At 47.3% G+C, this 13,726-nt stretch overlaps 1 protein-coding gene across 3 annotated transcripts in view; it reads left to right on the forward strand.

The window, feature by feature from the left end:
- Positions 1-13,726, forward strand: part of PDE4B (phosphodiesterase 4B) — a 216,467-nt gene that overhangs the window by 153,582 nt on the left and 49,159 nt on the right. For all 3 annotated transcript variants that reach the window (XM_055724489.1, XM_055724490.1, XM_055724491.1), the window contains 4 exons: positions 1,955-2,149; positions 4,353-4,389; positions 4,487-4,557; positions 8,118-8,167. In XM_055724489.1, coding sequence (XP_055580464.1) covers positions 1,955-2,149; positions 4,353-4,389; positions 4,487-4,557; positions 8,118-8,167 — 353 coding nt within the window. The remainder of the gene's footprint in view (positions 1-1,954; positions 2,150-4,352; positions 4,390-4,486; positions 4,558-8,117; positions 8,168-13,726) is intronic.

Raw genomic sequence — 13,726 nt, forward strand, 5'->3', positions numbered from 1 at the left:
GTTGTTCATACGAAATAGTTGGTGTATGCCAGGAAGCAGCTCACATCAGGAGCTGCCACATCAGGGCATGCAGCCTACATTTCACCACCACTGCTGCTTCCAGTGCAGCTCCTGTGTCCCACTCCTGCATTGCTGGAAGCAGTTTGGTGTCACACTGCAGCTTGGTGCTTCTCCAGGAAAGATGTTCAGTTTTATTATACAGGAACCTGAAATGCTTCTGCAAAACCTGAGGTTGTAGTTGGTGCCTGGGTGTTCAGTGGTGAGAGGGTTTGTCCTCTGCTCTGCATCCTTCCTGCCAATGCCCAGAGAACCACAGACAGGCTATGCCATAAAATTTGGATTTTAATCAGATTTCCTGGTCGGGAGGTAGGTGGCCTTAATGCTTCGAGGTGTCAGGTCACTGTTCGAGCAGGCTGCCTTTGTTCTGAGCCTGCTTCGTCTTTCATTCTCTCCGGCCTCATCTCTAAATAATGTAGGTCAAGTTCAGCGATGGCACCGTCATGTCAGTGGTTTTCTCCAAGACTTCTCTACTAGTGATTCCCTTCTGTGGTGTTTAGTGTTTGTTTTCCCCTTCTCATTCATCCCTTGATCGACCTGTATTAAATCTCTGTGTGTATGTATGGACTCCATACAGAAGGAGAATAAGCCAATACATTTTGCAACTAGACACACGCTCCTGTATTTTTTTCACAATTATGTGCATTACTTACTTTCAGATCTGCCAGAAGTTTTGCTCTTTTAATGTGTATATTTTGTCTGCCTCCTCACAGGGTAGTTAAAAGCATGCTGTGTGCTCTGCAGAGCGGAGAGAGACAGGGTCTTCCCTGCCACTGTGTTCAGGGGATCTTTTGACTTAAAGAGTGGGGTCAGGCAGGAGCAAGGAGGGACAGAGAAATGCACAGCCGAGATTGCAGCTTGGTGCCATGGCCAGGGTCTAAGCACCTGCCCAGTGGGGGAAATAAATTGGGAGAACATCAGGAATGGGGAGAAGCACATGCCCTGGTTAGAGTGAGATCTCAGCTCCCGCTGCAAGTGAAATGAAGCCTCAGACTTCCAAAGGCAAGAAAATTCATGCTGAATGCAGCTGTACTTCACTTGGCTGAGCTGGAACATGGTCACACATATGGTATTTATATCAGATCTGAATGCCCAAGCAAAAGAGGCCAACCTTCTTATTTTCAGGGTTTATGAGGGGTGTCACTTGCTGAAGTGTCCAGGGTGACTTCAGCCACAAGTTGCAGCAGCCAAGTTACGAAACCGTAAGAAAGTGGGTGTATAATGGAAATGGTGACAGAAGGTTTGGGGCTTTTTGAATTTTTTTAAAATGGTCTTTCATTTTGCAGCCCGGCTATTTGAAACTGATGAACTAATCTCTTGAATGGCTAAGATGTGAACTATGGCTGAAAAGAGACTCGAACATCCAGCTCACACAACTGCCAAGTCCTTGCCAATCTTGCAGGATTTCAAAAATTTGCTTCCAGAGTGGATGGGGACAGGGCTTGGCTGGAGGACAGTGGCATGTCATAGCTTCTCTAGTCCCTGTTACACTTGTAAGGCTTGGAGTGAGGTTTGGCAAATCAAACCCCCTGACTTGTGCAAACACTATGGCCATGGGGCTGGCATGAGGAGGGCTGCAGAGCCTGGTAGCAGTGTTTAACTGCTGCATGTTCATGCTGAGAGTGACAGGAGCTGTGCTGAGCTTAGAGAAATTCAGGCTGAAGGAAGACTGAGCAGATGTAGTCAGGAAGGAAGCCTCGGGGGTAAATGTTTTATCGTAATGCAGAGTCCTGCTTGCATACAATAAAAACACACCAGCGAGAGGCTCCAGTAAATGTAGCCCTGCGTCTCCTGTACTGATCAAATGACATGGTGTGGGCAATGCAAACATGACACATGCACTGAAAAACATATTTTGACAGACGCGCGTGACACACAGTATGTGTTTTGTTCACAGCTTCGATGTGGAAAATGGCCCGTCACCAGGTCGCAGCCCACTGGACCCACAGGCCAGCTCCTCATCAGGACTCGTATTGCACACGACGTTCCCGGGCCACAGCCAGCGCAGGGAGTCGTTCCTGTACAGATCCGACAGTGACTATGACTTATCACCAAAGACGATGTCCAGGAACTCTTCTCTCCCAAGTGAACAGTAAGCATAAATTCCACTCACATCATATTTTACAGTAACTAAGAGCTTTATGTGGCCTCCTGTAATCCTCAGAGCTCTGTTAAGAGGAGCCTGTAGGTGGTACTCACATTTCATAGCCTGCGTGCCCAAGATGGGTGCTTTTATGGTCTGCCAAGGCATGACTTCCCTCTCCCCCATGCCATCCTCAAAAATATTCCCCTTTTCTCTGTAATCTAGCAGAAGAGCTTTCAAATTCATATCCTGAAATAACAGAGAAATTTTGCATGTTACCTTTCTTGGTACTAGTTCTTCACGTGGGAATTAGTGTTAGGGGTACGAAGCGCTTGCAGCAAACTGCAGGGTAAAGCCCGGGCTGTGCTCAGGGTAGAGACTGCTGTGAGCTGCCCAGGCCACCGTTGGACCTGCAGACAGGAGAACCCTGACGCTCCAGTGCTTGGCTTGCTTGCACTCTTTTCTCCGTTGCACTCTCACCATACATTCTCAGAGCCTGGTTAACATGATCTCTGCTTTTTCTTAAGTAGTTAATGCTCCATTAACCTGGGCAATAGAAATATACTGTACTTACATTTACAGTATTACTCTTCTCTATCCTGTTTTCTGTCATGGGTTGTTCACTACAACCGAGCAGAAAGCTGAGACAGATGGTTAAGCTTGAGAGGATCAATACAACACAAAGCATGGAGCTTAAATGAGTGTCCTGGATTTGCAGCCCTTTATTTTAAAAGGCACAGTTTAAAGTTTTAAAGTGACCATTAAGCTATAAAAGAAGTCCTCATAAAAAAAAGTTTAACTGTTACAGAAGGCCTACAAGTTTTGTCCTAAATCTAAATATTAGCGAGATCCATGAGGAGAATTCTTCTGAAAGGGAATGTCCATCCATGTTGGTTAACATTTAGTAAATATTTACCAGAGACAAAGTAACCACTCCAAATTATGAAAATGCCATGTTTTGTGTAAATGGTGGATCTTGACAGTTGCCCTGTGTTCCCAGCAGTGTGCTGGAGGAGAAAGCTGTGCTGGCATGGGGAGAGCCCTGTCCAGCTCTGCCCGCCACCCTGATTTCCCCCAGCTTCATAGCTGCCTGCAGTTAGAGGGGTCCGTTTACTGCAGGCGTAAAAGCTCCCATGGCTCTTGGAGGAGCCAGCATCTCCTGACCTGGTTTTGACATCAGTGTTGAGACAACTTTAATTAAAATGTCGACTTAGTAGCACTGATACCTGAGTCTGGGCAAGTGGACGTGCTCTGTGGCAGCACAGCCAGGGAGAATACCCCTTTGAAGGGTATTGTCTAGAATCTAGAGGTGCCTATGGCAGCCTGCAGCCATGCCTGCTGTCCTGCCTGCAGCCATGCCTGCTCTCTTGCTGGCAGCCTTGCTTCCTCTCCTCTGCCTGTAGCCATTCCTGCCCTCCTGCCTGTAGCCATTCCTGCTGTCCTACCTGCAACTGTCCTGCTCTCCTGCCTGCAGCCATGCCTCCCCTGCTGCCTGCAGCCATTCCTGCTCTCCTGCCCGCAGGCATGCCCCCTCTCTCCTGCCTGCAGCCCTGCCTGCTCTCCTGCCGTCGCTCTGTGCCCCTGGTGCGCACCGTACCAGGACACCAAGGGATGGAGCCTGCTAGCAGCCACGCTGCATTGCCCTGCTTCCAGCCGCTGTCAGGGCTGTGCTGCACAGCAATAGCTCTGCCCTGCCATGTCTCCAGTCAGTCATACTGGATTTTTCATATACGCGCCAGTGCTACATATCGTATCGCCAAAAAAATCCCTCTTACTGATGGTGACGATGTATTTTGCTCAGAACTTCTGCTCAGATCTTCCATGATGAAAACAGCCAGACAAAACCCAGTATCTGAATAACATTAAAGACTGTGACAGAGATCAACAAAAGCCAGGAAATTCAAAGCTGACCTTTCCCTGGACCGTTACGGGTTTTTTTCCACCACGGTGTGAGCGTGTTGCCTTAACTTCTGAATTTCCTGGCTTTTATTGCCTGGTGTTGCCAACCCGAACAGCCGCTCCAGCCGGGTTGTTTTGCGAGAGCTTTCTGTTACGAACAAGATTTTATGTAGTGTTAAACAAACGCCGCATGGGTTAATGCTGGTTGGGTTTTTTTGTCTGAGGAAAAACTCCCTCTATAAAACGTGCTTTCTCGGCAGTGAGTGATGCCCTGCCTGAGGTGAATTTACACAGTTTCTCCATTTTTTCTTAGGCATGGGGACGACCTGATTGTCACACCTTTCGCCCAGGTGAGTTGGCAGCCTGTCAGCCTCTCAAATTACAAAAAAACCCCAACAAACCCCTCAAGTGGAGAAGGTAATGTCTCCCATTTTGCCTGTCTCGTAGGTGCTGGCCAGTCTACGAAGTGTGAGGAACAACTTCACGCTCCTTACCAATTTGCACGGCACCTCCAACAAGTAAGTGTGGCGCTTTCCATCGCCTGGCGGCTGGCAGGCAGCGGGGGCCCGAGGAGGGCCTGGCAGGGGCCAGGGAGCCCCGGGAGCCCCGGGAGCCGCTGCTCGGCGCCCGCCGCCGGGTTGCGGCCGCGCCGCCTGAGGGGCCGCCGCGCCTCTTGCGCGGGACGCCAGGGGGCGCCAGAGCGCGGCCCTGCCGCTCGCTCGTGGCGCCGGGCTGCAGGGCCGGGGGCGGCCCGCCGTGGGGGCGGCGGTGTGTGCCTGCTCGGGCAGGGGCTGCCGTGGTGTGACACCTGCCTCCCTGTGCCGCCGTGGCCGCCCCAGGCCTTCGTTAGGGGTCCAGCTGCCTGGCCTCGCCACCCATATTTCACCAGAGAGGCGGTCAGGGCCAGAGGGTGGGCGCCGAGGGGAGGCCCCAGCAGGAGGTGGGGGTTTCCGGGCGGGGCGGGCAGCAGTGCCCAGCAGCTGTGCTGGGGGGGCTGCCTGCCGCCCAGCGGGCCCACAGCGCTCCGTTTCGCTCGGTCCTGGCGCTGAACCGGGAAGGCAATGCACTGAACCGAGGGGGAGAGTGTTGGGCTTTATACCTGCTGAACAGGAGAAACTAAACAAACCTTTTTAGGCCTTTGTCCAGAGCCACTGTTTCCCCTTAGCTATTTATAATGAGCCGGGCATCGTCACTTTCTGGCCTGTTTTGCCCCAAGAGAGCTGTTTTGCATGAAACCAGCATCATTCATTCCTGGTGACGTCGGTCACGCACCCACCCATCCCACCCCGGGACGGGCAGGCGCTGGTGGCTCCCATGTCCCGCTGGCTCCTGAGGGGAAGGATGAGCTGCAGAAGCGCATGCCGGTGGGATGCCACAGGCTTGCTGCACTGCTGCATGCGTGGCCTTGCCTGGGTGCCCACCGCAGGCTCTGCTTTCTGCCTTCCAGTGCAACCTTGTGTTTTACATAAAGCCCAGCATTTTATCCAGGCGCGAGGCTTTCCTCCCATTGATTTGTGTTTGCAAATTTTGATGGGAAGGAGCCACCACATTCCAAGATGGAGGTTAATAGCAAAAGAGATGGCTGAAATAGATTCCTTTTTTTAAGCTTTGCTTTTTTGAACAGCTCGAGCATTTCAGCAGTTCCTAATGAGGAATCTGAAATTGGACGGGGCCGGAAGGAAGCGAGGGCGTAACCTGTAGGACACACAGGCATCTTGCAGTGTCCTTTTGAAAACATTCCCAGATTTGATTGAGGTATAAAGTCATTTGCCCAGCCAAAGTAAAAGTCATTAAATGTTTAAACCATTATATACCAAACATCCAAGTCCGTGGCAAAATGTGCTTCCAGGCACTGCGGAGCTTCCCGCACAGTTTCCAGACAGCTCTGCTGGGTTACAGCCGTGCTGCCAGCTCATGATTTTATCATATGTCTCATGATATGTGGTATTTTACTTAAACTTCTGCTCTGGGGATCATGAGAATCTCAGTGTTTCTTTAGCCCCTCCTCTCCCCTCGCTTATTCCTCCTCCTCCACCCCTCCTGGCCCGAGAAAGAAAAAGAGGATGCTGTCCCACATATTTACAGAAATGCTGGAAAATATGAATGTTAAGGGCTGGAGGAAAAAAAAACAACTAGAAGTCATATTTTTTGGACTTCAACGTCAGGGGTTTTGAGGCAGTTTCCTGATTGGAAAAGAGGAGAGTATGATTAATGGTTTCGGAGTGCCTGTGTTTGGCAGATGTGGCCCAGGACACAGTCAGAAAGCATCCGGCGCCTACTCCTAATTCCCACCAGCAAGAGAGAAGGATCAGGAAGCGAAGCCATGTATGCTGAAGTGTGGTGGTGGCTAAGAAGGGTCAGTGCTGTCAGACCCCAGATCTCTGGGTCTCTGTTGCCTGTGCCATGGCTGCTGCAGTAACCAGGATGGGCATGGCCAGGACATAATTCAAGGATGCTGGGAGCAGCGCTGTTCCCTTTTCAGGCACTGCAGTGGGGAATACCTTCCCGAACACTACTTCATCCCTCCCCGCCTCCCCGAAGGCATGTCTGTGCAACTCAGTGCAGGATTTGGAGATACCTGGAGCACGCCTCCCCAGATACTGGAAGTGTGGTGTCCCTATTGGGGAGTTTCTGTTTTTTAGAGATTTCAAGATCTGGCTTTTCAAAGGCTCAGCAGCGGCAGGTCAGGGCAGATTTTCAGAGAAGTTGGCATCCAACATGTGTGCCCTGTGCTGAACCCTTCAAAGAATCTGGGTCCTGTAGCTCCCTCCAGAAAAGCTGAGCCTTTGAAATCCCAGCTGGCAGGCGGGTGCTGCACCAGGGGAGCCCCCTGCACAGGAGCAGGCTCTGGAGCAGTGCCGGCAGATCGGGAGGCTGGGGCCAAGGGGTTGAAGCAGGACTGTAGCTGTGTTACTCTTAACGCAGATCTTACCTGGTTAGCGAGGCCTTCCTGGAGCACTTCTGAAGAACCCCCTGGAGCTACAATTGCAGCAGAATTGAGCCGCTCACTTGCTTTGATTTTAGCTTCAAAGGAGAACTGGCAAATAATGGATGTTTCAGTTCAGTCGCTGACTTAAAAAATTGGGGTTAGGAGGTTGGCTAAGAGAGAGTGTGGGGAAATCTGGCTTCAGTTAAAATGTATCAGAAACTTCTTAGGGAAGCAAAAGCCCAAAGTTTCAGTTTTGGTCAGCCAGAAATACTGCATTCAATCCAAAATGAAGTGTCTTGATTTTGGTGTCAACTCTTTTTAACTTCCTTAAAAAAGAAGCCTCTTTTTGCCTGAGTAAATCATGGTTTCAACTTGAAAAATTAACAGTTTTATTTGGCAAATCTCACAATGAAATATTTTGACATTTGGACAAATACTGCAGCCTTTTTCCAGTCAGACCCTGTTTGCTTGACTTGAATCAGGTTTTCAAATATCTTTTGGTCCTTCTGAAATCCAGACTTTTCTGATGAAATTGTTGCTCCTAGTCAAACAAAATGTCCTTCAGCTGTTTTAGAGCTTGCACTAGCGACTGCAGCATCTCCTTACTTGTTTCCAGGTGAAATTCAAACTGTTAATTGTAGGCTCTAAAGCCTTTCATTTCTCACCTTACCTATGGCATTGCCTTGCAGCCTGCACACTGGTGTGGTATTTGAGATTACTCCAAGCTCCAGTCCAGACCTTGTAAGAAAAAAAAGCTTTTCAGGAGAAAGCGTTGATTCTGGGGGACCCCCTTCAGCCACACAGACCAGCCTTTGCTGACTTCCAGGCATATTTTGAGCAGAAAATTGCAAAGGCAGTGTGAGATGATGGCACATCTCTCTTGGCATGCCTTCTTTCCAGCACGTGTGTGTGCCTAGCCAGGGGATGTACATCTTTGAGTTATCCTAACAGATACGTTGATACGGTTTGTTAACTGTTTATCTTTGTTAACTGTTGATAACCGTTTGTTAAAATCATTTTAAAGTGGTTGGGGCTTCTTTGTGAGTATGAAAAGGATTTTTAATCGTGGGAGTTGGCAGTTTGAACTGCCAACAGGGTTTGAAAGGATAAAATAATAGCTATTTGCAGAGTGTTCTTTATCCCCTGTAGGAGATCTCCAGTAACGAGTCAGCCACCTGTCTCCAGAGTGAACCTGCAAGGTAAGTGTGGGACTTTGATAATCGCCTACAAGGCCAAATACAGGTGATGCTTATTGCGCATCGTTTTACCAACAGCTGCTTTTCTGCCCCCTCCCCGGTGCAGTTCAGGGCTCATAGAGCTTCTTCTGGGTTACTTGTGCAAAACCAATATGAGAGAACCATCGGGTCCAAAATATCTCTGTTTTAATAGTTTGGCGTTTGGGTTTATCCATGTATATTAGCATGAAAGATGAACATGATTTTGGTTTGATAGTCATGGCCACAGTGACTGCTATTCTTCTGAGTCCCTGTGCTGCACAGGCCTGGACAAGCCCCAGCCTACAAGCCTTGAACAGGCTCAGACACAGCTGTACTTTTTTTTTTTTTATCCTGTTTATTTCAGTTTGTTTCCATGTGATCTATGTAAAAATTGCAATCTCAAAAACCTTTCTCAGGTGAAACTTCCTCTGCTTTTATTAGGGTGCCCTGGAATGGCATTTTTTTGTTTCATTGTTTCTTTGTGGTCTTTTGAGATCTACATTTAGCAATCAAACGAGAGCAGAAGTCAGTGAGTGTGGCTAATCGCATCTTCTTTCCTGTCTGCGCTCCACCTCAGTCACCTTGTCCTCACCCCGGGTCAGAGACCCCAGCAAACACAAGTGGGTTTAACTGCGAACGCGGAGGACAGTAGCACTGAGCAAAGCCTCTGGACAGAGGGCACTGGGCAGTGCACTGTGTACAGGTTGTGCTAGAGCCTGGGCGAGCAAGGGACCCCCGTGGGGGCTCAGCGCCTGCCTGGAGTGCCAGAGCAAGGGGGTGGGCTCAGCAAGCAGAGGCAGGGAGCAAGGTGGTGGGAGCAGGGGGCTGCTCAGGTAGGGTGAAGCACTGAGGAAAGGAAGCAGAGGCAGCCTGCTGTTCACTTATGACAAGTTTCTTTATTTTTACACCACACAGTGCTGAGGGCTTGTAGGACCCCTCTCAGGAACACAGCTGGCCCTGCTTGCGCTAATTTAAAGGTTACTCCCACAGAGAAGAAGATAAGATTTGGAGGAGTGCCCATTCATAAGGTTTAATCTCAGCCTTTCCAATAATTATGTGCTTGGAGGGACTAGTAAAGCTTAATTTTTACAGTGTGTGAAGCCTGGAAAACTATCATTTCCTTTCATGCTGTGTATTATTTACTGTCTGGGGACACGTATAGTCCTGGACACTTCCAGATTAGGTTCCTCAAAACTTGTTTATGGGATGTGGAAAGCTCTGATGTGGGAACAAAACTGGACAACACAAACTTTGCTTCCACTCCCTGTATGTGAGCAGTGTCGAGTCAGAGCGAGCAGGAATGCAACTCATCACCTTATTTAAAAATCTCTTCTAGCAAGACTTTGATTTTGTGGCCTGTATGGAAAAAATCATAAGCTTTCCATAGGTTTGTGTGTATAAGTTACAGAATCTAATAATGAAGAGAGAATTCCCTTACAGGAATTGTTAGGTTAATTTTCTTTACACTTTCTGTGGAAATGATTGCTTTCAACTTTTTAACACTTTGTGGGTATTCTTCTACAGTATTTCCAACACAAGCCATAGGATACTTGTTACTTTTTAGCTAACCCAAGCTTCTAATCCTGGAGTTACATGAAAATTTCAAGCTTCCTTTTTGATTGAAGGGTCTGACACACATAACTGTAGAGCAAGTTGGTTCACTCTACAAAGCTCAAAAAAAGAAAGCAACTGAGAAGAATCCAACTTAGCATTTTTAGCCTTGTGATCCTGACTCATGGTTTTTAATGTTTCAGTGCTGGTAATTATATGTGGATGGGTGAATATATCTAAAAATAATTATATTAACATTTTACCTGAGATGTGGAAAAAAAAAATAAGCCCACATGTGGAAATGAGCCGTGCTGGATGCATTTTCAGCATGCACATTTTTACTTGGTAGCAAAAGGACTGTGGAAGAAAACTGCAGCTCAGCAGCTTGTGGGATTTGTAAAAATTCGAGAAGTGTATGTTGGATTAGTGGCCCCTCAAGTAAGTGAGTTCTTAGCCATGAATCTTAACTGACTTCAGGTGAAGTCTTCAAATGAAACAAAACCTGTGAGTTGTATCATCACAAGTTATGTAAATTGTGACAGTTCGTAGATGAGAATAAGAAATATTTTTGAGATTGATAGGAAATTGTGTTATTTCCTACATGAAAAAGGCCAATATTGACATTATTAGTGAAAAAACTTTGGGTTCTCTGCCTAAATTCAATTTCAGATTCTATTTGCTGATGGATGTTACCAACTCTTGCGGGATCTAGTTTCTAGGCTGAAGCATTCCCTTCCTGGCCAGCCTAAAACATTGCATCTGCCATCCTGTCGCACCCCGGTGCTGAGAGCGTCAGGACTGTGCTTGCTGTGAAGGGACACGTTGAAGGAAGACTCTGAAAACCAGCCTGACAAAGCTGCCATGCTCACAGATTGTCAGGGGCTTTGCAAGGCTTGGAGTCGTAGCTGAGAAGGGATGCGCTCTTCTCAGGTGAGGCCAGCACCCAGCCACCTGCCTGCTTGCTCTGGTGGTAGGTTGCGTGCCCTCAGCTCACATTCTGCCCACGCTCATGTGCAAATAGCCATGTAGTGAAGAATGCCAGTCTTCCTCTATCCTGCAGTTATTTATTTTCTTGGTTTGTGCTATTCTAGCATGTAAGCCAGGACCACTCTGAATTTCTGCCCGCCCTTGTTGAATTCAGTGTCCCCGCTTTGCTGCCCAGAGTGCATCCCAGGTTCTTGCAGAGCCTTTCTTGTTTCCCATGGAAGCTGCGGTGATTCTGCACAGCAGTTCCCTTGATCGATGTGGTGATTGCCTCCCTTTACCTATTCACAGTCATTGTTACCTGTGGTAACTCATTTCAGTATGGCAGGAAACAATTACGGCCATTTACTTTCTAAGGAAGTTTCCATTTAAATGCAGCAAGAGCAAAGATTTTTAGGGGAATTATTTTTTTTTTCAGTGTTTACAGCTTTTTTTCCCCTAGATGGCTTCTGATGTGGAAATTATGAAAGGAAGGAGAGTTTTTCCTATCAGAACACTTCCAGTTATGTGCCAATGGCTCCTGTGTCTGAAAGGACGCAGAGTGTTTTTCCTGAAAGTTTTGGAGAAGGAAGCAGTAATGTTTTGATTGGGACTAGGCTGCGTTACATACTTCTAGATAAAAGAATGTGTTTTGAAATAAAATGCGTTTATATTCTCTAGATTGGTTAGTCGGCAAAGCTCGGAATTTTATTTTAGCTCTCCCATGTCACACGTTGATTCATAGATTTACCACAATCAATTGACATCAGTATGAGCACCTCATATAAGTCTCCTTTTATTTGTCATTAGTGGAGTGATTTATATCTTGTTATGAAAAGTACAGAACTCAGGGTTTAAAGCAAACTAGCATACATTAATAAAATTACCCTGGAGGGAGACAAATTACATTCCGCATTTGCACTGGAAGTAATACATGCCAGCTGTTTACTCCAGCTAAAATATTACAGGATTTGTCAGTTGTTTCAAAGTGAGAGGAGCCAAATCTGTTGCTAGTGTACTCCCAAGGAGTTGCATCACTGAGGACCCAGGCCCATGGTGAAATGAATGAGCTGTGTCGAAATTATGAAATTCTTTTTCTTGCTTGCTTTCATTTTCTTGAAAGTTTAAAAAATTCTGGCCAGGTTTTTCATGGGACAAAGTGCTTTCAAAGCTGATACTGATGTCACTAAATTTCAGAGCTTTCTTAACCTTATAACCACAGCCATAAAAGGAAGAGGAGTATGTATTGAACATCCTGTGTTTTGTCCTTGGTATCAGCTTAAGTAAATGTGGCAGATTTTTCCTGTTATTTTGTTATAACTGCAGATCACAGGAACGAACAAAATTGCTTTTATGAATTAACTGAGAAACCATAACATGGAAATATGAAACTGTAGCAAAAAGTACATAAATCCTTAATTAGCTCGTGCGCTCCCCAGCTGGGAAGGATAATGGGAATACTGGAGACCACGCGGTTCCAAAGCAGTGTATAGCAGTGCAGAGCACGATTGCACGGGGCCGGGGTTATGGACGCTACCCAGCTACCTTCTCTGGAGTTACAGAAACAGTGATATAAACACACTGTCACAAACGCATTGTCATATGAGTGTTTCTGATGTTTCTTCCCCATATTACCCCCCCCTTTTTTTTTTAAACGTGGCCTCTGCCACAGTTACTTTCATTGACCTTGGTGCTGTCTTGGGCTCAGTGAATCCATCAGTGCCTTCTCTTCTCGATTCAGCTCTCCTCTCCCCTGGCATCAGTGAAAGGTCTTTAGTTCCTACCCAACTGATTCAACTAATAAAATCTTTAACCAGCAACAAGTCTGGCAGTTCCTGCTTAGTTTTGTTCCTTCCTCCATATGTATTTGTTTCACTGGCCCTAATCCCCTCTGAATTAAATCATCTTGCACTGGTTGCCACATTCAGTCTAAGCCTCTCATTCTTCCACCCGTTTTGGTACAATCTTTTCTCCATCTGTTTTGTTTCCTTTGTACTTTTCCCAGGACATTTTTGTATTTTACCACATTCTTACTCTCAGCTCAGCACAGTATCAGTGCTGTTTGCTTAGACTCCCAGTATCAAGGCTTCTCCCCCACTGTTTGACAGCGGTTGCGGACTTGGTCTTGGTGTTTGTGTGGACTAGCGTAGGCTCTGCACGCCGTCACCTTCCCTTTGCAGTGCATGTGGAGAAGCCTGTGTGTTACCCGTGGGCGCTGCGGTATGTGAACCCCCTCCTCCCTGAGACTGTGGAGAAAGCCCCGTGCCGGTCGTGGCATGACAGGGAGTGAGCAGCCTCCCCGGCTGAGCAGGGGGTCCCGGGGAGAGGCGGCACATCGCTGCCGAGAGATCCATACCCAGATGGACGGTATTTTCCCACACTGGTTCACTTGACCGTCTGCTCCATTTAAATGTTACTGATGGCTGTCGGGAGCAAAGCGTGATGTCAGGGGTCAGGCAGCGTTGTGTGCTTCCTGGAGCTGCGAGGGGCTTGCAGAAACTTTCCTTAAGAGCAGGCGACCAAGTGCCCCTTGGATACTTTCAACACTGAATAATTACAGTCTGTCCTCACAATTAATTATATAGCTAGCAATATAACATAGCTGATTCGTTTTGCAACCCGAGTCTTTGGCGGGTGTAGCGCTTTGGGATATGTCACACACAGGCTTTTCAGGGCTCAGGGGATTAAAGCTTTGTTAAAATTCCTCTCTGGGGATGGGAGTGAAAGATTGGTATTTTTCATGCTTGTGCCTTAGCCTCTGCTTTCCTGTACATCTGCACGTTTGCCTGCACTTCTCACATGCCTTTACACGAACTCAAAACTTGTACTCTTTCATTTTTTATGTGGGTGTAAGATGTACACAGACTCGTGCACAAACATTTGTATAAAGCGTAAACAGAAGGCTGGGTAATGCTGGTGCTTGTGCTAATGAGAGTCCCAACTTTTTGTAGGAGTTAACGATCCCCGTGCATCAAAGTAAGCTCTTGGTTACAAATATCTATAAATCCCAAGTGATTAGTATGGAGC

The sequence above is a fragment of the Falco cherrug genome, chromosome 12, assembly GCF_023634085.1.
Source record: "Falco cherrug isolate bFalChe1 chromosome 12, bFalChe1.pri, whole genome shotgun sequence".
Lineage (NCBI taxonomy): Eukaryota > Metazoa > Chordata > Aves > Falconiformes > Falconidae > Falco > Falco cherrug.